Raw genomic sequence first — 24,182 nt, forward strand, 5'->3', positions numbered from 1 at the left:
AACACTCAGTTACTTTTGAGCTTACCTGTATTCTCACAGCATTCCTGCCTCTCCTTGCCTTGCCTTGCCATTTTGCACCTTGTTCCACAGCCAGCGATAGCAGGATAACTTTGCTGAAAAATGGCTTTGCTGTTTAGCACAGATACAAAACCAAGAGGCTGTTAGCAGTCCTCAGTCCAGTCAAAGGAGAGAGCTTTTGGTGAGGATGTCCTGACACATTAAGGTGAGGGGAAACCTTCAGTGCCAGTTTAGGGGCTTGATGTGGTCAGTCAGCCACTCGAACAGTCTCAGTCAGGGTTCTCTTCGATTAGGAGCCAAAGGTTGAGTGGCATAATGCTTGTCTTGACACTTTCTACCCTATTTTGGGCCATTTTCCTGTTGGAATAAGAGTGGCATCTTTTAAATCAGATGAAAATGTGTGACACAGCTGTTAGCTTTGCTGTAGGTGGAGATCTGCCCCAAGTAAATGAGTAGGCAGCGCAAAGGACATATGCAGGGTTTACATAGAACATAGAAAAGTACAGCACAGTACAGGCCCTTCGGCCCACGATGTTGTGCCGTGGAATATTCTTAATCCAAAAATAAAATAACCTAACCTACATTCCCATCAATTCACTGCTGTCCGTGTGCAAGTCCAGCAGCTGCTTAAATGTCATTAATGACTCCGCTTCCACCACTACCACTAGTAAACTATTCCATGCGCTCACAACTCTCTGGGTGAAGAACCTCCCTCTGACGTCTCCTCTATACCTTCCTGCTAACACCGTAAAACTGTGACCCCACGTGGCAGTCAGTCCTGCCCTGGGGAAAAGTCTCTGGCTATCGACTCTATCCATGCCTCTCATTACCTTGTACACCTCGATCAGGTCACCTCTCTTCCTCCTTCTCTCCAGAGAGAAAAGTCCGAGCTCAGTCAACCTCTCCTCATAGGACAAGCCCTCCAGTCCAGGCAGCATCCTGGTAAACCTCCTTTGCACCCTCTCCAAAGCCTCCACATCTTTCCTATAATAGGGTGACCTGAACTGGACATAATATTCCAAGCATGGTCTCACCAGGGTTTTGTAGAGCTGCAGCATAACCTCGCGGCTCTTAAACTCAATCCCCCTGTTAATGAAAGCCAAAACACCATATGCTTTCTTAACAACCTTATCCACCTGGGTGGCAACTTTGAGGGAGCTATGCACTTGAACACCAAGATCCCGCTGTTCCTCCACACTGCCGAGAATCCTGCCTTTAATCCTATATTCAGCATTTAAGTTCGACCTTCCAAAATGCATCACTTTGCATTTATCCAGGTTGAACTCCATCTGCCATTTCTCAGCCCAGCTCTGCATTCTGTCAATGTCTCGCTGAAGCCTGCAATAGCCCTCGATACTATCAACGGCACCTCCAACCTTTGTGTCATCAGCAAACACACTAACCCACCCCTCAACCTCCTCATTCAAGTTATTTATAAAAACTACAAAGAGCAGAGGCCCAAGAACAGAGCCCTGCGGGACACCACTCAGCACTGACCTCCAGGCAGAATACTTACCATCTATAACCACTCTCTGCCTCCTGTCAGCCAACCAATTCTGAATCCAGACAGCCAAATCACCCTGTGTCCCATACCTCCTGACTTTATGAATGAGCCTGCCGTGGGGAACCTTATCAAATGCCTTGCTGAAGTCCATGTACACCACATCCACTGCTCGACCCTCGTCAACCTGTCTTGTGACTTGCTCAAAGAACTCAATAAGATTTGTAAGGCATGACCTGCCCCCCTCAAAGCCATGCTGACTCCCTTTAATCACGCTATGCTTTTCCAAATAGTCATAAATCCTATCCCTCAGAATTCTTTCCAAAACCTTGCTGACCACAGACATAAGACTGACTGGTCTGTAATTTCCAGGGATTTCCCTATTCCCTTTCTTGAAAAGAGGAACAACATTTGCCTCCCTCCAATCTTTCGGTATGACTCCCGTGGAGAGTGAGGAAGCGAAGATCTTCAGCGGCTTAGCAACCTCCTTTCTCACTTCCTGGAGCAACCTAGGATAAATCTGGTCTGGCCCTGGGGAATTATCAATCTTAATGTTTGCCAAAATTTCCAGCACATCAACTTCCTCAATCTTGATCTGTTCAAGCCTGTTTTCCTGCTCCTCAAAGTTCTCATTCACAACAAGGTCCCTTTCCTTCATGAAAACCGAAGCAAAAAACTCATTTAGGGCTTCCCCTATCTGCTCAGACTCCACTAATCGGCCCTACCTTCTCCCTGATCATTCTCTTATTCCTCGCTTATGAGTAAAATGCCTTCGGGTTCTCCCTAATCCTTCCTGTTAAGCCTTTGTCGTGCCCCCTCCTGGCCGTCCTCAGTCCAGTCTTGAGCTCCTTCCGAGCAAGCCTGTAATACTCTAAAGCTGTGCTAGACCCTTGCTTCCTCCACCTTAAGTACGCTGCCTTTTTCTTTTTGATAAGAAGCACCTCCTGTACCCGTCATCCAAGGGTCCTTAATCTTACCCCTTCTTACCTGTCTCAGAGGAACAAATTTATACATAGAACATTACAGCACAGTACAGGCCCTTCGGCCCTCGATGTTGTGCCGACCTGTCATACCAATATCAAGACCATCTAACCTACACTGTTCCACGTACGTCCATATGCTTATCCAGTGACGACTTAAATGTACCTAAAGTTGGCGAATCTACTACTGTTGCAGGCAAAGCGTTCCATTCCTTTACTAATCTCTGAGTAAAGAAACTACCTCTGACATCTGTCCTATATCTTTCACCCCTCAATTTAAAGCTATGCCCGCTCGTGCTTGCCATCACCATCCTAGGAAAAAGGCTCTCCCTATCCACCCTATCTAACCCTCTGATTACTTTATATGTTTCAATTAAGTCACCTCTCAACCTTCTTCTCTCTAATGAAAACAGCCTCAAGTCCCTCAGCCTTTTCTCATAAGAGCTTCCCTCCATACCAGGCAACATCCTAGTAAATCCCCTCTGCACCCTTTCCAAAGCTTCCACATCCTTCTTATAATGTGGTGACCAGAACAGTACACAATACTCCAAGTGCGGCCGCACCAGAGTTTTGTACAGCTGCAGCATAACCTCTTGGTTCGGGAACTCGATCCCTCTATTAATAAAAGCTAAAACACTGTATGCCGCCTTAACAGCCCTGTCAACCTGGGTGGCAACTTTCAAGGATCTGGGTTCATGGACACAGAGATCTCTCTGCTCATCTACACTACTAAGAATCTTACCATTAGCCCAGTACTTTGCCTTCTGGTTACTCCTACCAAAGTGCATCACCTCACACTTGTCTGCATTAAACTCCATTTGCCACCTCTTAGCCCAGCTCTGCAGCTTATCTATGTCTCTCTGCAACCTACAGCATCCTTCGTCACTATCCACAACTCCACCGACCTTAGTGTCGTCTGCAAATTTACTAACCCATCCTTCTATGCCCTCATCCAGGTCATTTATAAAAATGACAAACAGCAGTGGACCCAACACTGACCCTTGCGGTACACCACTAGTAACTGGTCTCCAGGATGAACATTTCCCATCAACTACCACCCTCTGTCATCTTTCAGCAAGCCAATTTCCGATCCAAACTGCTATATCTCCCACAATTCCATTCCTCCGCATTTTTTACAACAGCCTATTGTGGGGAACCTTATCGAACGCCTTGCTGAAATCCATATACATCACATCAACCGGTTTACTCTCATCTACCTGTTTGGTCACCTTCTCAAAGAACTCAAGGTTTGTGAGACACGACCTACCCTTCACAAAACCGTGCTGACTATCCCTAATCAATTTATTCTTTTCTAGATGATTATAAATCCTATCCCTTATAACCTTTTCCAACACTTTGCCAACAACTGAGGTAAGGCTCACTGGTCTATAATTACCAGGGTTGTCTCTACTCCCCTTCTTGAACAGTGGAACCACATTTGCTATCCTCCAGTCGTCTGGCACTATTCCTGTAGACAATGACGAGTTAAAGATCAATGCCAAAGGCTCGGCAATCTCCTCCCTGGCTTCCCAGAGGACCCAAGGATAAATCCCATCCGGCCCAGGGGACTTATCTATCTTCACCCTCTGTAGGATTTCTAATACCTCTTCCTTGTGAACCTCAATGCCACCTAGTCTAGTAGCTTGTATCTCAGTATTCTCCTCAAACATTGTCGTTTTCTAGAGTGAATACTGTTGAAAAATATTCACTTAGCACTTCTCCTATCTCATCTGACTCCACACACAACTTACCACTACTATCCTTGATTGGGCCTAATCTTACTTTTGTCATTCTTTTATTCCTTAAATACCTATAGAAAGCCTTAGGGTTTACCTTGATCCTATCCGCCAACAACTTCTCATGTCTCCTCCTGGCTCTTCTGAGCTCTCTCTCTAGGTCTTTCCTGGCTACCTCGTAGCTCTCTAGTGCCCTAACTGAGCCTTCACATCTCATCCTAACATAAGCCTCTTGAAGAGAGATTCCACCTCCTTCGTAAACCACGGCTCCCGCACTCTACAGCTTCCTCCCTGCCTGACGGGTACATACTTATCTAGGACACAAAGGAGCTTTTCCTTGAATAAGCTCCACATTTCTAATGTGCCCATCCCCTACATCACGCGCAACAACTGCTCCTTAAACAGACCCCACATGGCTGCTGTGCCCTTTCTGTGGAACAATTGCTCCCAATCTGTACTTCCCAACTCCTGTCTGATAGTGTCATAGTTTCCTTTACCCCAGTTAAATATCTTCCCCTGGTAACTGCTCCTTTCCCTTTCCATTGCAATGGTGAATATAACGCTGTTGTGGTCACTGTCGCCAAAGTGTTCTCCCACCACGTGATCTGACACCTGTCCTGGCTCATTGCCGAGCACCAAATCCAAAATGGCCTCCCCCATCGTCGGCCTGTCCACATACTGAGTAAGGAAACCCTCCTGAACACACCTGACAAAAATGGCTCCATCCAAACCATCTGCACTAAGGAGGTTCCAATCTATATTGGGAAAGTTGAAGTCACCCATAACAACAACCCTGCCACGTTTTGCACTTTTCAACAGTCTTCCAGCCAAAGAGTTCTTCGTACTCCCTACTGCTATTTGGGGGTCTGTAGAAAACTCCCAGTGAGGTGACTGGTCCCTTGCTGTTCCTAACTTCCACCCATACTGACTCAGTCAACAAACCTTCCTCAGCAACCTCAGCCCATACCACCTCAGTTGACGAGTCCTCAAAGGTTCTTTCAGCCACCGTTATACTGTCCTTGACCAACTAAGCCACACCTCCCCCTCTTTTACCACCTTCCCTGACCTTAATGAAAGATCTAAACCCTGGAACCTGCAACATCCATTCCTGACCCTGCTCTATCCATGTCTTCAAAACGGCCACAACATCGAAGTCCCAGGTACCTATCCAAGCTGCAAGCTCACCTACCTTATTCCGGATACTCCTGGCATTAAAGTAGACACACTTCAATCCAGCTTGCTGTCTGCCAGCGCACTTCTGTGACAGTGAGGTCCTGATCATGTCCTCCCTACGCTCATCCTCCTGTGTACTAGGACTACACCTTAGTTTCCCATCCCCCTTCTGAGCTGGTTTAAATCCACCCGAATAGCACTAGCGAATTTCCCACCCAGGATATTCGTGCCCCTCTGGTTCAAGTGGAGACCGTCCTGTTTGTAGAGGTCCCACCTTCCCCAGAATGAGCCCCAATTGTCCATGTACCTGAAGCCCTCCCTCCTGCACCATCTCTGCAGCCACGTGTTCAGCTGAAATCTCTCTCTGTTCTTTGCCTCGCTATCATGTGGCACGGGTAACAAACAAACCAGAGATCACCACTCTGTTTGTTCTAGCTCTCCACTTCCACCCTAGCTCCCTGAAATCCTGCCTGACATCCCTGTCCCTCTTTCTACCTATGTCGTTGGTGCCTACATGGACTACGACTTGGGGCTGGTCACCCTCTCCCCTCAGGACCCCAAAGGCACGATCCAAGACGTCATGGACCCTGGCACCTGGGAGGCAACACACCAATCGTGAGTCTTTCGTTCCCGGCAAACCTTCTATCAGAACCTCTAACTATTGAGTCCCCAATGACTATCGCTCTCTTCCTATCCCCCCTTCCCTTCTGTGCAAGAGGGACAGACTCTGCCAGAGACCTGCACCCTACTGCATGCTCCTGGTAAGTCGGCCCCCCCAACAGTATCCAAAACGGTATACTTGTTTTTCAGGGGAACAACCACAGGGGATCCCCGCACTGACTGCTTCTCCCCCCTTCTAACAGTTACCCAGCTTTCTTCACGCTTAGGAGGTACTACTTCCCTGAAACTCTTGTCTATCACTGACTCTGCCTCCCGAATGATCCGAAGTTCATCCAGCTCCCGCTCCAGTTCCCTAACGCGGTCTTGGAGGAGCAAGAGTTGGGTGCACTTCCTGCTGACATATTTGGATGGGACACTAATGGCGTCCCTCACCTCATACATCATGCAGGAGGAACATTCCTCTACCTACACTGCCATCCCTGCTAATCTCCTAAACAGAAGGTTTTAAAAAAAAGAGAAACTTGCCTTGATTTGTCCCTGGTGTATAAGGTTAGAGGAGATGGATGGGTGGGAGGCCCTACAAGGGTAGGGTCTCGGGTTTACACAACAATCAGTTATACAGCTGAGTTTAGTGGTATTGGGGCTGGGGTGGGGGCAAGTGAGTGAGGGAAGATGTTGTAGGCAACATTGATAGTCTTAGAGCATGACCCTTTGTGGTAGGTGGGTGCAGTAACGGAGAGAGAATGTGAGATATTGATGAAAAGATGGCACTTATGGAGAAGGCCATTGATCTTGTAACGTTGCTGTGCTTTCCTTCAAATGCTGAGACCACATTGAACAAGATAGCAATCTAGGACCAGGCTAGCATGGCTTGACGTTGTAGCTTCCATTGCCTGTCATGGTGGGCGTAATGTCTCACTTCAGCCTCACCCTGAATATCAGGATCTCCACGTCCCTGTCAGCAAAGTGTGGCTTCAGTTACGCCTCAGCTACCATGTTTGACACTAACATCAGGAATCATGTAGGGCAGCTCAGGGCCAACTGTCTGTCTGGGTGTACAACTTTTAAAGTGGTACTGGCAGTGGGGATGCCAGTCCATTCCAGCATATCCCGACAGTGGCGATTTATTGAACCTAGGGTGAGTGGTAAAATGGGACCTAGGTCACTGTGAAGGGTGCCATGGGGCAGAGTAAATAGTTAACAAGGCAAGTTTGTTAGGATGCAGTGAGAAAACTTCCTTGGCATTCTAGAGAAGAATTCTCCGCAAAACTTGATGGAACTGACGGTGAGAAATAAACATGATTTGGCCCAATATTTCTTGTTTAGCTCTTTTTGCATTGCAACTTTAAATTCTTTGCAGCGTTCATGGCTGTGATAGGTTTGTACGTGTACTGATTCTGCATTATGCTGGCTAATTATAGGCACTTCTTGCTTCAATTGTAATATGAGCATGGCAGCAGGCAGGGAGGAACTAAAACTGAGATCTGTCTAGTCTAAACGAGACTAGACCACATTCGATTTATCTAGTGAACTATGAGACATATCCATCTATCTGTACTTTCTCTCCCCGTTTTGCGAATTGAATTTTTCCTGTGAAAATTATCCAAGTGGCACCACTATGTTCTACTGCATGAATTCAAATAAAAGGCCTTTCTTCTGGAAATACCTCACTAATTAAATGACCATTTGGCCATTCAAACTTAGAAAAATGAAAGTAAAACCAAGGATGTCCAAAAAAGAACTGTTTGAGCTTTAGAGCCTATAATGCTAATACATTAATAGACCCATTGTGTGCACTCTGATTTTGTATTTTGCATTAATATCAAATGCTTTATTCTGCCTCCCCCACCCTGACTTTTGTTCAAAAATCTACCTTAGTAGAGAGACTTCCCTAATTCAAATCTACTTTGCCTCCCTTGTGTATACCAGGACAATGGCGGAGCTATAATATCACTGAACGAGTAAAGCAGAATCCCATGGAATTTGAATCTCACCATGGCAGATGGCCTAATTTGAATTCAGTAAAAGAAAATTGGAGTAAAGAGAAGCCCATCTGGTTCACTAATGTCATTTAAGGGAGGAAATCTGCTGGCCTCCGTGTCACTCTAGAACCACAGCAATGTGCTTGATTCTTAACTGTTCGTTGGATAATTAGGAATGGACCAGGGATGCTCACATCCTATACACGCTTTATTTCTGATGTCTGAACATGGTTTTAACGTGTAACTTTTGTTTCAGAAGTTTCTTTGTGAATTACTGCATTAAATCTACAAAGCAATAGCTAGTTTAATTTTGTACAATTTATAACCATTTCAGAAATTGGTTTTGAACTTTTGTTTTACCTGTGGTTTTCACAATAACTTCTGAAAAGCGTGAACGAGTATATGCCACCAAAATTGAAAAAGACTTCCGTCATTTCATTTTTGGACTGAAGATGTTGCCTGAATGCCTGATTTGTGAAACTGTTAGTAATAGTTGCCTTTAGCGCGGAATTGGGTTTTGATAAACTGTTCTATAATGGCCTTCACTTTATGATTGTAAAATGAAAGTGATTGATTGAATAAGCACACTTAACAGAGCAATAAGTTAATTACAATTAAACTAGTGATTTTCAGTAATGTTGTGGGACAGAACCAAAGTAATTTGCTTTCAAGCTAAGCACTTTCATGGCTACAGTCATTACTAATAAAATTCTGAGATTGCAGGTGAGGCAAATTAAAATATTATGGACTACAAATTGAATTTTTGCTACTTCAATTCAGATGAGTGAAAGAAGATAAACTAACCAAAATGTTTTCTTTTCATGTCAAGCAGTGCCGTTCTGTGCTTTGTTTACTTTAGTAACAATGTTTTAGAGCTGAACAAGCAGGTCAAAGAAAATAAAATGTGAGGCTGGATGAACACAGCGGGCCAAGCAGCATCTCAGGAGCACAAAAGCCTGCTGTGTTCATCCAGCCTCACATTTTATTTTGGAATTCTCCAGCATCTGCAGTTCCCATTATCTCAGGTCAAAGAAAAGTTGTTTTTCTTCTACGTGAATAAAACTCCAAACCATCTGGTTACCAACAATATGAAAATCTTTAAAAAGGGATACTAGTACCAGGGTCAAATTTTTTGCATAAATGAGCATTGGAAGCAGTAAATGAAGTGCATTTTTAAAAGCTGAGTTTCTAAGGTATGAACTTGCCTTGTTACTTGGTGATTGTTTCCAATGTTAAGTACTGTGACGAACACTCGTATTCGGACGGATGTTGCAGTAATAAATATCTTGATAAAGAACAAAATGTTTGTGTACTTTAGAGGTCGAAAAAAATCTACTAATGTGTATGAACACTAGTGAACTGACCAGACAATAGTATAAATGTAAATTTGTATCCAGCCCCAATATGCATGTATATTTGTCAGTATCACAGTACCACAGAACACTGAAGAAATTTTCCACAATAGTAAATTCCGGTGTATTCCTCCTTCAACAAAAGTATTAGGTCGGAAGGGTCTGAATGATAGAAAAACATCATGTCAGTAACCATAGTAAATTCAACAAATTTACTTTTGCGTTATCATTCGTTTGGACCTAATAACAAAAGTGGCTTCCCTGCTGGATAGTCAACCGAGCTCCCATTTTGTGGCACACTTCTGACTGTTGTCAAATTTGGTGGTATAAACACAGTTTTTGTTTCCGTTTTCCACTTCATTGGTTTAGTAGCTAGAAATTAAACCAAGTAAAATCATGCTCCTGAACTACCTTGAGATTAATGCAACTGGTGAAGTTCACAGCAAAGTAGTAGGCCAATTGGCCTAGCTTGACCATGTCAGTTCTTTTCTAAATTAATCCAAAGCACGTTGCCCAGCTTTCTCCCCAAAACCATGTGGCATTATCAACAAGTTTTTGTCTGTTCTTCTGTCAACATACATGCATCATTTCTGAAACCACGTCCCATGGCGAAGCATTTGTTTCACTTTCCGCATGGAGCTATTTTTCTCAAGCTCCTTCCTCACACATGGGGATTTGATGACCCCTTATCATTAATTCCTCAGCAGAAAAATTAGCTACCCAAAAGTGCACATGTTGCTGTAGCTTTGATTTGAACATTGCCCTTCACAAATTTATCATGACCTGCTTATTGTTGTCTGTACTTCAATACATGAAACCCAAAATGCTAATAGCTTGATTATGATTTTCTGTGTATGTGAAACATATTAGAAAGGACGTTTTTTGTAAAGCCTTGTCCTTTTTCCACCCTTCTCGTAGCATCTGAAACCCAGAACATGGAATGGACAGGATTGCAGTTCAGTGGCCACATTTCTGTAATAGCTGTGCTATCCCAATCCCATGTTCCCAAATATGCCGAAAGTTCATCAGCTTTAGCTGTAAGATCCCTTGCATTGAAATAAATGCAGTTTAATTCTTCAGAGTTATTTTGTTCTGTGGCTCAAAAGGGGTTTAGGACAGATACATCAAAATCGTACCTGCTCGTAAATTGTTAGAGTCATAGTCATACAACGTAGTAACAGATCCTTTGGCCCACCGTGTCTATGCTGATGTATGAAGGCAAGTTGCATGCAGTTGTTTCATATTGCAGAGGGGGTATCCTAATTGACGTGTTTAAAATTATATATGGATTTGGTGGTTTCTTTGTAACGATTGTATTTCTTCTGATGCTAAATGTGATTGGTCAATTAGCAGTATGATCAGGGAGCATTTATGCACACATGAGAAAATGGAAACCTGGTACTGTGTTCCCCAAAACAGTGTGAATACAGAGTCAACTAAAATTTTCAAGACTTGAAATTGAAATTTTAGTTTGGTATGGGTATCAAAGAGAATACAGTAATTGTCTTTGATCAGCCATCAACAATTGGAATGTTGGAATGCATTTATGAAATTGTTTTTAAAGCAGCATTTTGAGAACTAACTAATTGTATATCCTAGATAATGGGAACTACAGATGCTGGAGAATTCCAAGATAATAAAATGTGAGGCTGGATGAACACAGCAGGCCAAGCAGCATCTCAGGAGCACAAAAGCTGACGTTTCGGGCCTAAACCCTTCAGAGAGGGGGATGGGGAGAGGGAACTGGAATAAATAGGAAGAGAGGGGGAGGCGGACCGAAGATGGAGAGTAAAGAAGATAGGTGGAGAGTGTATAGGTGGGGAGGTAGGGAGGGGATAGGTCAGTCCAGGGAAGACGGACAGGTCGAGGAGGTGGGGTGACGTTAGTAGGTAGATGGGGGTGCGGCTTGGGGTGGGAGGAAGGGATGGGTGAGAGGAAGAACTGGTTAGGGAGGCAGAGACAGGTTGGACTGGTTTTGGGATGCAGTGGGTGTGGGGGGGGGGGAAGAGCTGGGCTGGTTGTGTGGTGCAGTGCGGGGAGGGGACGAACTGGGCTGGTTTAGGGATGCAGTTGGGGAAGGGGAGATTTTGAAACTGGTGAAGCCCACGTTGATACCATTAGGCTGCAGGGTTCCCAGGCGGAATATGAGTTGCTGTTCCTGCAACCTTCAGGTGGCATCATTGTGGCACTGCAGGAGGCCCATGATGGACATGTCATCTAAAGAATGGGAGGGGGAGTGGAAATGGTTTGCGACTGGGAGGTGCAGTTGTTTGTTGCGAACTGAGTGGAGGTGTTCTGCAAAGCGGCCTCCAAGCCTCCGCTTGGTTTCCCCAATGTAGAGGAAGCCACACCGGGTACAGTGGATGCAGTATACCACATTGGCAGATATGCAGGTGAACCTCTGCTTAATGTGGAATGTCATCTTGGGGCCTGGGATAGGGGTGATATATCCTATCAACTTTAATACTTGAATATTGTAAAAAGTAGCCCATTGGGGCATTGTTGTAAATCACTGTTGGAGTCTTTACTGATTGTTTTACCAATCTTTGTGCACTTAAAAGGTTCAAAAGTTGTATTAAACTTGTTGGACCCAGACAAGCAGATAGTTCCAATTCAGACATCAGAAAGTAGAAATTCTGAGTTCGTAGGACTTCACAGGTGTCAGATTGTTATTTGTGATCTGGTAGGAATCAAGTATAAAACTGCTTGTCCTTCTTAAGTAACCTCTACAGGATATTGATTGCAACCTGGTTTTTCTTTATTTGAGCAATTTTAGCGGTATTAACAGTTTAATTGGATCAATTTTGAAAAAAAATGCTAATATTTTTCTAAGGCTGTTTTGAAATTTTATCCACCTCTGAAACAATGAGCCATTTGCTTTATTGGATTTGTGATAATGGAGATAAATGAAAGCTTGCAATTTGTCAATGTGTTGCAATTCATGTCAGAGCATAAACTTCTTTTGAAAGGCCATGTTTATGAGAATTTTTGTCAGTTTGCAGAATTGGAGAGAATTGAAATCCTGTGACATCAGAGTTTGTGGTCAAAGTTGCATTTCGTAATTCCAAATTTGAAGAGCTGGCACTAGTTGCATAACTAGCCCTAAAGATTCTAACTTGAAACATAACATTACACATATCCTATTTGCTTTCATGAAGCAGCTTCAAAAATGTGGGGGCTGGTGTGTTCTTTACTGTTGCTGGGAAATGTCAATATATTGAGTTTGTATTTATCTTGAAATGTTGTAGGATAAGTGCTAAGGAACAGGTTTATTACTAGATAATCTGTCCCATCTATTGGCACTGTAGTTGGTAGACATTGATGGTGAGAGGGGAGGGTTCCACTTCTGAAAAAATGTGTAACAGTTAACTATTAAATTCTTTTCTAATTCTGTAAAGGAATTCCTTTTTTATTCTAGGAACCTCTGCTACTTTTAGTCTTTTCAGCATTGTTTTAAGATTTAGTTAATTTTTATGCCAACTTTAAATGAGTTGCAATTGATGCATTTCATAAAATAATTAATATAATTTTCTCATAAATATTATTGGGCTATTTCTTTTGTACAGATGACTTACAGGGTACATCGTACAACAGATGCATTGTCTTTTGTCCTCTTCTCATCCAAGTCTGTTGAAATTTTAACTGTTGGCATTTTAAAAGTGTGTCCCAGCCTACACTCTTTCATCTTTTAGATGCAACACATTCCATTAAAGCTTAAAATGCATCTAAACATCACATGGGTACATTTTTCTATATTTGAAGATGTAAATATTTAAAAGATATTGTCCTGATTTAAATACAACATAGTGTTGCTGTATGCCCATTTGGAGTAGAGATTCTGGGACTGTTTCAAATGGAGCAAAAAGCACATGGTTCTAGATATTTTCGCATAGGTATGTATTAATTAAAGACTTAACTGTTTTTACTATTGACAAGACTGAAGAAAAGGCTTTAAAATGTTGCAGGTATGCCTTAAGAAGAATTGACGTTACAAAATGTGCTCTGCACCTTGAATTTGCACATTATGTTCCTCCTTTTGCAGTGCCATTGGGAAAAGCTACTGGCTTTCAGGCTCATGGTTTACTGTGAAGCCAAGATTGATATTGTAGATGTTCGCAAGAAGTTAGACACTGGACACGCTCATACCATTAGAATTAAACTGGGCAGCTTTTATCTCTTGTCTTACTGGTGGGTTAAATACTGTATTTAATTGGCACTGTCATGTGTATTAAAGCCCATCTTTGCTGTTCTTCTTTCAACTGAATGAATGTCAGTTGTCAAGTAACAAAGTCAGTAGCTTAAGTCCTTAATTACATTGAATTCGCAGTGGTTGAAACCATTGAATTTCATTTTCTTACTAACCTGTTTAGATCCGTTTCTGCTATTAAAGTCAGTTTCAGGCTACTCGTCTTAACATTCCGGTGCATGCATTTTTTTTTGTGTTGTGAACCTGTGAAATACTTCAGGGTACCAAGGACAACATTTGGGTGAATTTAGTTCTTACTTGAAAAAATGCTGTCATTTACAAAGTAATTGTAATCTCTAAAATAATAATTTGATTACAGTGAACCTAAAACCTGTAATCGATATTCTTAATCACATGGTTTTATTTAAAAAAAGACTTTCTCACTTGTGATGGCGATCAAAATGAAATCCAATTTTATTTAAAATTTTGTTTATTTTTTCTGTGCCATTTTTATTACCTCGTATTATCTAATTTTATATCGCATTAATTCTAACTACTTTTTTTTGTCTGCAGTAATTTATATTTAAGTGATGTTTTGTCACGTGGAGCTCATACACATTACATTTGAAGTTCTGCTTGCATTTATTTTTGTTGAGACCTGCCTCTTTCATTATTTTGATGTTGTGAAGTGTCTTTATGTAATAGGTTTTTTTGAAGACCGGAGCACAACCTTTGGAGTTATCCTTGTACACCATGTGCCCAGTACATTGTATGAATGGGCAGGTACCGGTGATGTGATGTCCCTGGACTAGTAATCCAGAACCACAGGCTATGCTCTGGAGACATACATTTGAATCCCACCATTGTAGAAGTTGGAATTTGAAATTGAGCTCTTTTGATGCTGTGGTAGTGTTATCCTACCTCTGAACCAGACGGCTTGGGTTCAAGTCCCACCTGCTCCAAAGATGTGTACCTCTGCCACAGCCTAACAAAGTCATGGTTAAATTGCTAAGCAGCGCATTGGTGTGATTGAGTCAGAATAGTCACTTAAAGATCCTTTTCTCTATTATTTTTGCGTTTACTAATGCACCCTAAAAAGCGGTCTTGTTTACGTGGATTCTTTGTTAATGAAGGAGGTGTACACAGTTCAGAGTGTGCAGTTTGAAGTAGAGGAGGAGTTCTGTTTTGTATACATCATAAATATTCTGTAACCAGTTAATACAACATGCATCCACTATATCTAACTACATGCATTAGAATACGATGGATCATTTGCTCCAGAAGTCCATATTTTAGTTTGTTTACTTAATGAGTATTTTCTTTTTTGCAGCATTAATGAGAGTTTCCTGACTGTAAAGGGTGCTGCCCTATTCTTGCCTCGAGGAAATGGCTCAACTGCACCCAGAATCAATCACCGACGCAATAAACATGCAGGTAAATGCCATACAAATGAGAAATCATTAATTTTTGACATAAAATTGTAGCAATGCTGAATTTTTTAGAAAAAAAGTACAAATGAATATGCTGATAGAGATTTTAAATAGTCGCTGAATAGATTCATGTACCCTGTCTTTCTTGTATGTTCACACCTATGTCCAATACTTTCTTCACATGATACTAATGCAGTTTTGTTTTGCATTTCACCTGGACTGGATAAGCACTGTTCTATACTCAGTTACTTTCTCGGCATTCTTGCTGATGCATTGTTACTGATGCTGCTGTGTCTGTTAGCATCTGGATTTAACAAAGCTGGAGCATGGTTTTTATTAGTCGTAATGAGTGTGGGAGTATATATTAAGCTTTCTCATGATGAGGAACTAAGCTACTGGAAGGATGAGTGCTGCAACAGCTGTAATTCTTGAAACCGAAAAAAGGAAGTTAGCTGTACTTCTGTTCTAGGTATTAAGGGTAGGGTGAGAATTTTCACTTCAGTTCAACTGCTGTAGCAATAAACACACGCAAGACTTGATAGCTTTGCAAGATTTCTCATCTGACTCTGTCATCTTGGAAAACAACATTTGCATTGCTCAAGATTATTTCTTTGAAAGGATTTTTATGACTTTGTAACAAGTTTCAGCCCAATGATGTAATTTGCACTGTGGAAATGTCCATAAGACATAGGAGTGGAAGTAAGGCCATTCGGCCCATCAAGTCCACTCTGCCCTTTTAAATCATGGCTGATGGGCATTTCAGCTCCACTTCCCTGCACTTTCCCCGTAGCCCTTGATTCCTTGTGAGATCAAGAATTTATCGATCTCTGCCTTGAAGGCATTTAACGTCCCGGCCTCCACTGCACTCTGTGGCAATGAATCCCACAGGCCCACCACTCTCTGGTTGAAGAAATGTCTCCTCGTTTCCATTTTAAATTTACCCCCTCTAATTCTAAGGCTGTGCCCACAGCCTCCCTGCCTAACAGAAACAACTTCCCAGCGTGTACCCTTTCTAAGCCATACATTATCTTGTAAATTTCTATTAGATCTCCCTGCAACTTTCTAAACTCTAATGATTACAATCCCAGGATCCTTAGCCATTCATTGTATGCTAAACCTACCATTCCAGGGACCTTGTGACAATACCACTACATCTCCAATAGCAGTAGAAATCTGCACATTGTCTCTTATCAGGTAGTCTTTTCTATATTGTAGTCTAATTTCTAGAGCAGCCAATTAAATTTGAAAACAAGCAATGTTTTAGAAAAAGTTTTGTATTATTGAACTTCAGAGATTAGACAATAAATTTCAGATAAAGACACACTTATTGCAGTCGTATTAAGACCATTTGTCAAGCACTAAAACTGAAGAAAGTAACCAGTATCCTATTATAGGCAGCTCTTCCTTTTGTTGTTTACCATCTATTTATTAGTATGTAAAGTACTACAGTATTGCACTGTGAATTATTATGTAAAGTATAAAGGATAGTTGAGAAGAATGAGAGGTATTTCATAGAGACTTACAAAATTCCAACGTGACAAGGTAGGGTAAATTTAGGGAGGATGTGTCCAGAACCAGGGGTCACAGTCTGAGGATTTGAGGTAGACCATTTAGGACAGAGATGAGGAGACATTTCTTCACCCAAAGTGTGGTGAGCCTGTGGAATTCATTACCACAGTAAGTAGCTAATGCCGAAACATGGAATGTATTCAAGAGACTGCTGTGTGTGTGTGTATATATATAAAGCACTTGGAGCAAATGGGATCCAAGGTTCTGTGGAAAAAGCAGGATTAAGCTATTCAGTTAACAATCAGGCATGATTGTGATGAATGGCGAAGCAGGCTTGAAGGGTTGATTGGCCTCCTCCTATCTTCTAAATTTTTGTGTTTCTGTGTTTTCTATTCACATTATTGTGATCTTAGTAGAGACTTGAAATGTATTTGGGATTTTTTAAAATGCCAGTTGTTTTCCAAAAATAAATTAAGCCACATGATTTGCAGTTAAAAACAGAAGAGTTTTTGCTATACAACAGCGCAGCAAAAGCTACATATTATCTTGGGTAACCACCTGTGCTCTAAATCTAGAATCAACAAAAGTTAACCATGTAACAGTAAAAGTGCTGTTTATTGTGAACTCTATGTTACAGATTAAACAGCAGATACAGCTAAGACAGATCTTGTAAATTGGCACAACAGGTCACTCAGCATAACATTAATCTCAGTCAGAAAAGTCCTTCAAATCTCTCTTCTTTGCAGAGAATTTCAGCTCTTCTTCTAGGAGCTAGCCTGGACCATAGCCAGTAAAGTTCACAATCAACCCAAATTCCAGAGACATGTATTTGCCAAAAATGTCACATATCTGTAGAACTTCCTCAACTTGGGGTGAACAATGTAGATTTACCATTGTTCTAAATAGTCATAGAGCTGTGCATTTGCCTTTTCTTGGTTTCTAGGTCTTGTCTGTCTGTGTCTGCCTGCCTGCACAATATAACAGAACTATAATCTGTTACCAAGTTTAAAGGTCTTAATGGTTTCAAGCTGCTTCAGTCACTCCTAGAAATTTTAGGTTCCAGTTGTAGGTTCAGGTTTACTTTCCTAGGAAACTGGATAAGTGACCTTCCTTCCAAGGTTTACCTTTGCCCTTTTCCTTTTTGGCTACAGGATAAGTGAAATACAGCTTGAAACCACAGATTCCATCACAACTGTCATTAAAGAATTCACGTTTTGAAAAACAGATGACAGGGCAAATATTGTGTTAAGTTTATATTTATTTTACTGCAAATGTAAAAGTTCACATATGCAGCAATGAATTTAAAATAATTTCATAAACGATGTATGTAAATGACTGGCTTACTGGGGAGGAGAAAGTCATGATTTTGACTTGTTGCCTAAATCACTCTTTGTAGTGGTTTGCAGTTTATTCGTACAGCTGCTTCTCTGTTTACTGTTGCCATACTGAAGGAGTTTTATTTTGATAACCATACTGATTTTTACAAAAGTCTTTCAATGTGAGACCACTGAAGTAAATTACTTCATAATTTTGATAAAAAACGGTTTTAGACTCGGAGTCATGCAGCACGGAAACAGACCCTTCAGTCAAGCCAGTCCATGCTGACCAGAATCCCAAATTTAACTAGTTCCGTTAGCCTGCACTTGGCCCATAACGCTCCAAACATTTCTTATTCGTGTACTTACCCAAATGTCTTTTAAACATTGTAACTGTATCCACATTCACCACTACTTCTGGAAGTTCATTCAAATCACGAACCACTCTGCATTTAAAAGTAAATTGTGCTTAGTATTTTGTTTCAAAAAATCTTTCTCCTCTCTACTTAAAAATATGCCTGCTGATTTTTAAATCCCCCACCCTAGGCCAAAGCCACCTGCCATTCACCTTATCTGTTGCCATGATTTTCTAAACCTCAAAAGGTCACCCTGCAACATCCTACACTCCAGTGAAAAATGTCCCAACCTATCCAGACTCTCATTATAACTGAAATTTTCCATTCCCAGCAGCATCGTAGCAAATCTCTCCTGAACCTTCTCCAGCTTAATATCCTTCCTATAACAGAGCCCAGAAGCTAGACACAGTGCTTCAGAAGAGGCCTCCAGAAGACTATTGTACAACTTCCATTGTAATGTCCCGGCTCCATATTCAAACATCTGAGCAATGAAGGCAAGTGTGTGGATGAATGCCTTCCAAACCTCCCTGTCTGAATGTGATGCAAACTTCAAAGAATTATCCATCTAAATGCCTGGGTCTCTCTGTTCTATAACAGTTCACACGGCCCTACATTTGATTAATGTCCTCCTCTCCTCGTTTTGCCAAAATGCAGTACCAATGTAGAGGGAATTTCCTGTTTTGAGCCTATGATTTTCAGCCAGAATGAAAGAAGATTGTGTTTCTGCTATTCTTTCGTTAGCCAGCGTTCTTTCATTTGCTAGGCAGTGATCTAGTTTACCATTGTTTTGGGTGTTTCAGGGTATGCCAAATATGAGTGTCAGTCTTGTTTAACTTGCATGAGTGTGTGTATATGACTCTGGCGCTCCCTCGCGCCCTCCCTCTCCTCGCCCGTCTTGCTTGCGCTCTGTGCCCTCCCCCCTCGTGTGTGTGTGTGTGTGTGTGTGTGTTGGTGTATATATGCACGCGCACACAATTTCTCCTTTGGAGACTTTTGTGACCGTGTGAATAATAACATACTAACAATGTAAAAAATCAGTATTAAACAAACCGTCTTATTTCAAAAGGTGTGCCAGAACAGGTACACCTTTGTGTATGTATATGCAAGTCATTAAAGTTGGTAGGACAAGCAGCAGTTGCTGCTGACAAAGCATGTAGTATTCTAGGCCTTGTAAATAAGGCTTTGCCTGCAAGAATAGGGAATTAATGATGTACTTTTATAATGAACTCGTTAGACCTCAGTTGGAGTACTGTGTCCAGTTAGGCCATCAAACTATGGGAAGAGTGTGAATGCTTTGGAAAGAGTGTAGCCGAGGTTTATGCAAATAGTTCCAGGAATTAGATCCTCAGTTGGGAGAGAAAATGGAAAAGTGGGAATGTTCTCCTTACAAAGGAGAAGGCTAAGGGGAGGTATGACAAGAGCTTTCACAATCATGAGGGGTCAACAACTAGAGGGCACCGTTTTAAACTGCTTTGCAAACAAGTTGAGGAAAAATTATTTTCATTTCAGTGGCTAGTTAGAATGTACTGATTGGGAATGTGAAGCCACATTCAATTGAGGCATTCAGCAGGATCTTGGATGCATATTTAAGAACAACAAACTTTTTGTTAACTGGCACCAATGGGATTAGGAGTATCCAGTTGATAAAATATTCCAGTTGATCAAGAGGTCCGTATAATTAATGTAAGAACACACACCAAGAAGTAGAGATGTAATGCAGGAGGTATGCACATCACTGTTATACTTTGCCTTACAACTTTATTTACAATATAAATAACTTTATTATTTTTAAAATAAAACTTACCAGTAGAGAACCTTCTCACTTGCAACCTCAGCTGACTACTCTGAGATCGTGATAATGCACTAAATGTTGCGGTTTTGAGGTATATAATTTTTACCAGTTTATCAAGCCCGTTGTTTGTAGGGTGCCAGTTAAAACAATGCGCAAGCTTGTGAGCAAAAGGCAGGACATGAATACAAAATCAAAATACTCTGTGTCTATGCCAGTTCAATGGGTCAAATGGTCTCCTGCACCGTAGTAATTCTGGTGATTTTATGGATATTTGATTATCTTGAGAGATAACAGCTGAGCTTCAGCGAACTATAGCAATTATTTGGAACAAATTAGTGGCAGAATATATTTCATTTTTGTATATCCAGCCCCTTACAGTTTTGTTCCTTTTTTCAAAGGAGACCTCCAACAGCACCTGCAAGCAATGTTCACCCTCCTTAGACCTGAAGACAACATTAGATTGGTGAGTTATCTCTGTGCATGCAAATTTGTGTCATTTCAGATGATGTCCTTAACAATCAACCAATGTAACAAAATAGAAATTTTACTTGGTGTAGGAAATTGTGTTTAATCTTGAATTGAATGCAAAATTGTGAAAGAATTTCCCTTTTTCAGCAATCAAAACTAAGAGTTTTTTTGTGGGGCATAATAAAGAATCTTGTAGTTAGTAATAACTGTTGTCTGTCTGGCCACCAAGTGTTTAGAGGTTTGATTTTAGGTTTATAACACGTACACCCATTTCATAGGAAACATTTAAGATCAAACACTTCTTGCTGCCTTTGGTTTTCAATCATATAAAACTTTATACCTAGTGTTTCATATCAGCTTTATTTCCTACAGTCATGTAGCACTGTCCAGATGGCCTGGTGCCTCTAATATTAAGCAAGGGTTAAGAATTTTCATAAAATGTTGGGAAGAGGAATTCTTGTAGAAAAAAGTGGTTTCTCGCTCCAGAGTTTTGCGTCCAGTATGACTTCTAGTGAATGAAAGAGATCTGGAAATGTGAGATAACGAAGTGTGGAGCTGGATGAACACAGCAGGCCAAGCAGCATCTTAGAAGCTCCTTAAGATACTGCTTGGCCTGCTGCGTTCATCCAGCTCCACACTTTGTTATCTCGGATTCTCCAGCATCTGCAGTTCCCATTATCCCAGAACTGGAAATGTGATGGGTTTTATGCTATCAAAGTAAATGAAGAGAATGTGGAATAATAATGAACAACATTGTTGGAGATACCTTCTTTTAAAATAAATGGTTATATCATGGACCCTTTTGGATGGACGTGAAGTACTGTGGCAGAATCCAGAATAGGAGAGTCTTGTCATATCCTGGCAAATATTTATTCCCAATTAGTGATACTAAAATCATTTATTCAGACACTGGGTTCCCTGCAGTTTGTGGGTCCTTGTTGATTGCAAAATTGTATATTGCTTCCTTCCATTTTATCAGTGACTACACTTAATTGGCTGAGAGATATTTTGGGAAGCACACATATGAAACTAGCTGGAACAGGCTATTCTTGCCTATTCTGCCAGTTGATAAGATCGTGTTTGATCTAACTGCACCTTCAACCTCACTTTTCTATCTGCATCCAATTACATTTGACTCAATTGTTAGTCAAAAATCTGTCTATCTTTGCCTTGAGATTGGCAACTTAGTTTAAACTGGAGGAAACTTTAGTACTTGAAATAGAGTCAACCAAAATCAGGAGTCTCTTTCAACTTCTGGAAATGACTCGATAAATAATACCAAATAATTAAGTAAACAGCAGTCTTGCTTCTGGAACTGAGCAATGGTTACAGTGTGATAAAGATGGTGAAAAGAAGAAAACATGCAAAATAAGGCAGCTGCGTTATGTTCCACAAGAAGTCCATCCTCATAAATGTGAATTATATTAGCCTCATTCTTTTTAACCTAGCACAGAGTAACAATCGCTATTGGTAACAGCCAAAAATAACACTTGTTGCTGCACGGATGTTTAGGAAGTTTACTTTGCAACTACTCCTGGGAAAACTAACTGCACTTTAATAAATCTTGTGATGTAGCAGGTGTTCGTAAAGTACCTTAGTTGCCAAGTCTCTCAATGTGCTCCTACTTGGGTAGAATTGTGTTAAAGGGTGTATTTCAGAAAGGTGAGGAGACCCATTCCAACACCCCTACCCCTCCTCTTAAAAACAAAACTATGAATTTTGAACCTCAGTATATTGTTCCCCATGCCTAACAGGCATTTTTCCTAACCAGCTGCCTATCTAAAACAGTCAAGAGACAAGTAGCCAACTGTTGAAAGACAAAATTTCAGCCACCTGTTGGTGATCTGGTGCATTGCAGGGCATAGTTAGTATATTACTGAGAGGGAGAGGTGGGGTGGAGAGAAGATGTCACTGTAGACCCTCCATGTGGCTATTTCATAGTGCTCAGTGACCCAAAAGGACATTTGATTTAAAAAGCCCCTTTTATTGCAACAGATTTGTTATACTACATTTTTGGCAGCTGTTTTATTTATGCTGAGCAAATTGTCCCCATGTTTTCCTTTTTTTACACCACCACATTAGGTAGAACTTAAATCTAGCTAATAAACCGGGAATCTACTATAGTCAGTCTTGGTACTGATGACCATGACAGTGATCATAGATTGTTGTGTAAACGAACCTCATCTGCCACCTTGCCATCCTTATTGGCTCTGGCATATATGACTCGAGACACTCAGCAATGTATTTGACTACTTGGCTGAGCAAATAACACAGTTAAAAAGCAGTTAGTAATAGAAAGCCAATTCTGATCTACCCAGTGACACCCATGTCTCTGTGGAAGAGTAAAAAGCAAAACAGTTGTCTGGTTGTACAGAACTTGCGTATTGCTGAAGTAATAGCAGTAGTTGCCGCTAACATGATGCTGTTATCAAACCAAAAAGACGTCTTGCCTGTCTCAAGTGAGTAATTTAGTGTGTGAATTTCAGTGCTCGTGTGATGTCAAGTACGTAATTGTACATCCCAAAGACGGCAGACAGGCATGGTCCTCCAGCTTTTCACAGCAAACCAGGTACTTGACAGTGTCTTACTAGCCCACGCTTGCAAAACCCACAACATCGTATCCAACATTAGGTGAGATTCCACAACTGGAGAATGTTTGCTAGACAATCCTGATCTATGCGAAGAAGTATGCTGATAGCCAATTTAGCACCATCAAACCACCTTGCAGTGTAGTTACATGTACTAGAAGCCACGTATTAACACTCAACTGTGTTCTTTGCAGATGGAACGTGTACATGTGTACTTGTTCGAGTTAGCAAACTAGATGACAGCCATTCACTGATTTAATTTTGTTTTTTGATTTAATTTGTTACTGCCACGTACCAAGGTACAGTGAAAAGTGTGGTCTTACGTGCTTTACAGGCAAATCGTACCAGACAAGTGTAGCAGGGTAACAGAATAGGGGAAGATGCAGACAGAGATCAGCATTACATTTGAGATTCACTCAAAAGTCTGATACGATGGAGAAGAAGCTGTTATTGAATCTGTTTGTACATCTATACAAACTTCTGCCTGACAGCAGAGGGTGGAAGAGAGTATAACCAGGGTGAGAGGGGTTTTTAATTTATGTTGATTGCTTTCCTGATGCAGCGGGAAGCAAAGATGAAGCCAGTGGATGGGAGGCTGATTTGTGTAATGGATTGGGCTGTGTTCATAACTCTGTGTAGTTTATTTTGGTCTTGGGAAAAGCAGCTGCCATTACCATGCTGTGATGCATCCAGATAGATGCTTTCTATGGTGCATCTATAAAAATTTGTAAGAGCCTTTATTGCTTTGACAAATTGCCATCAACCTGCATGATTTAAAATTTGAACAAAACTTGGCAATTAACATCAGTCAGCAACTTGTGCATTCTCCATGACAATACCTGTACCAATCAGAGTTCACTTGTCAACCAATAAGCACTCCACTCCCATACAGTGCAGTTATTGGCGCCCCATAAATTGTTTTATTGCTAATCATCCTTATGACTGTAAAACAAGATTTTACATAAAATATTTCTTTTCAGCAATGTTTAAGTAAACAGTTCGTGTGGTTTCTGTCTATAAATGTTTATTTTTGCAGTCTCAGCACCAAAGTTAAAAGTAATCTGTAACAGGTCAGTGTTACAAAAGCTTAATTCAATTATGCTTGCAATGTTTATTGAACAGCATTTATAAATCAAATCTTTGTTCTTACAGTGAAAAAGCAGAATTGAGTTTG

General features: G+C 41.1%; 1 protein-coding gene across 3 annotated transcripts in view; it reads left to right on the forward strand.

Moving 5' to 3' along the window:
• Nucleotides 1–24,182, forward strand: part of ssh2a (slingshot protein phosphatase 2a) — a 148,864-nt gene that overhangs the window by 85,303 nt on the left and 39,379 nt on the right. For all 3 annotated transcript variants that reach the window (XM_048556976.2, XM_048556974.2, XM_048556975.2), the window contains 2 exons: nucleotides 14,880–14,983; nucleotides 20,351–20,415. In XM_048556976.2, the coding sequence (XP_048412933.2) occupies nucleotides 14,880–14,983; nucleotides 20,351–20,415 (169 nt within the window). The remainder of the gene's footprint in view (nucleotides 1–14,879; nucleotides 14,984–20,350; nucleotides 20,416–24,182) is intronic.

Source organism: Stegostoma tigrinum, chromosome 27 (genome assembly GCF_030684315.1).
Source record: "Stegostoma tigrinum isolate sSteTig4 chromosome 27, sSteTig4.hap1, whole genome shotgun sequence".
NCBI lineage: Eukaryota > Metazoa > Chordata > Chondrichthyes > Orectolobiformes > Stegostomatidae > Stegostoma > Stegostoma tigrinum.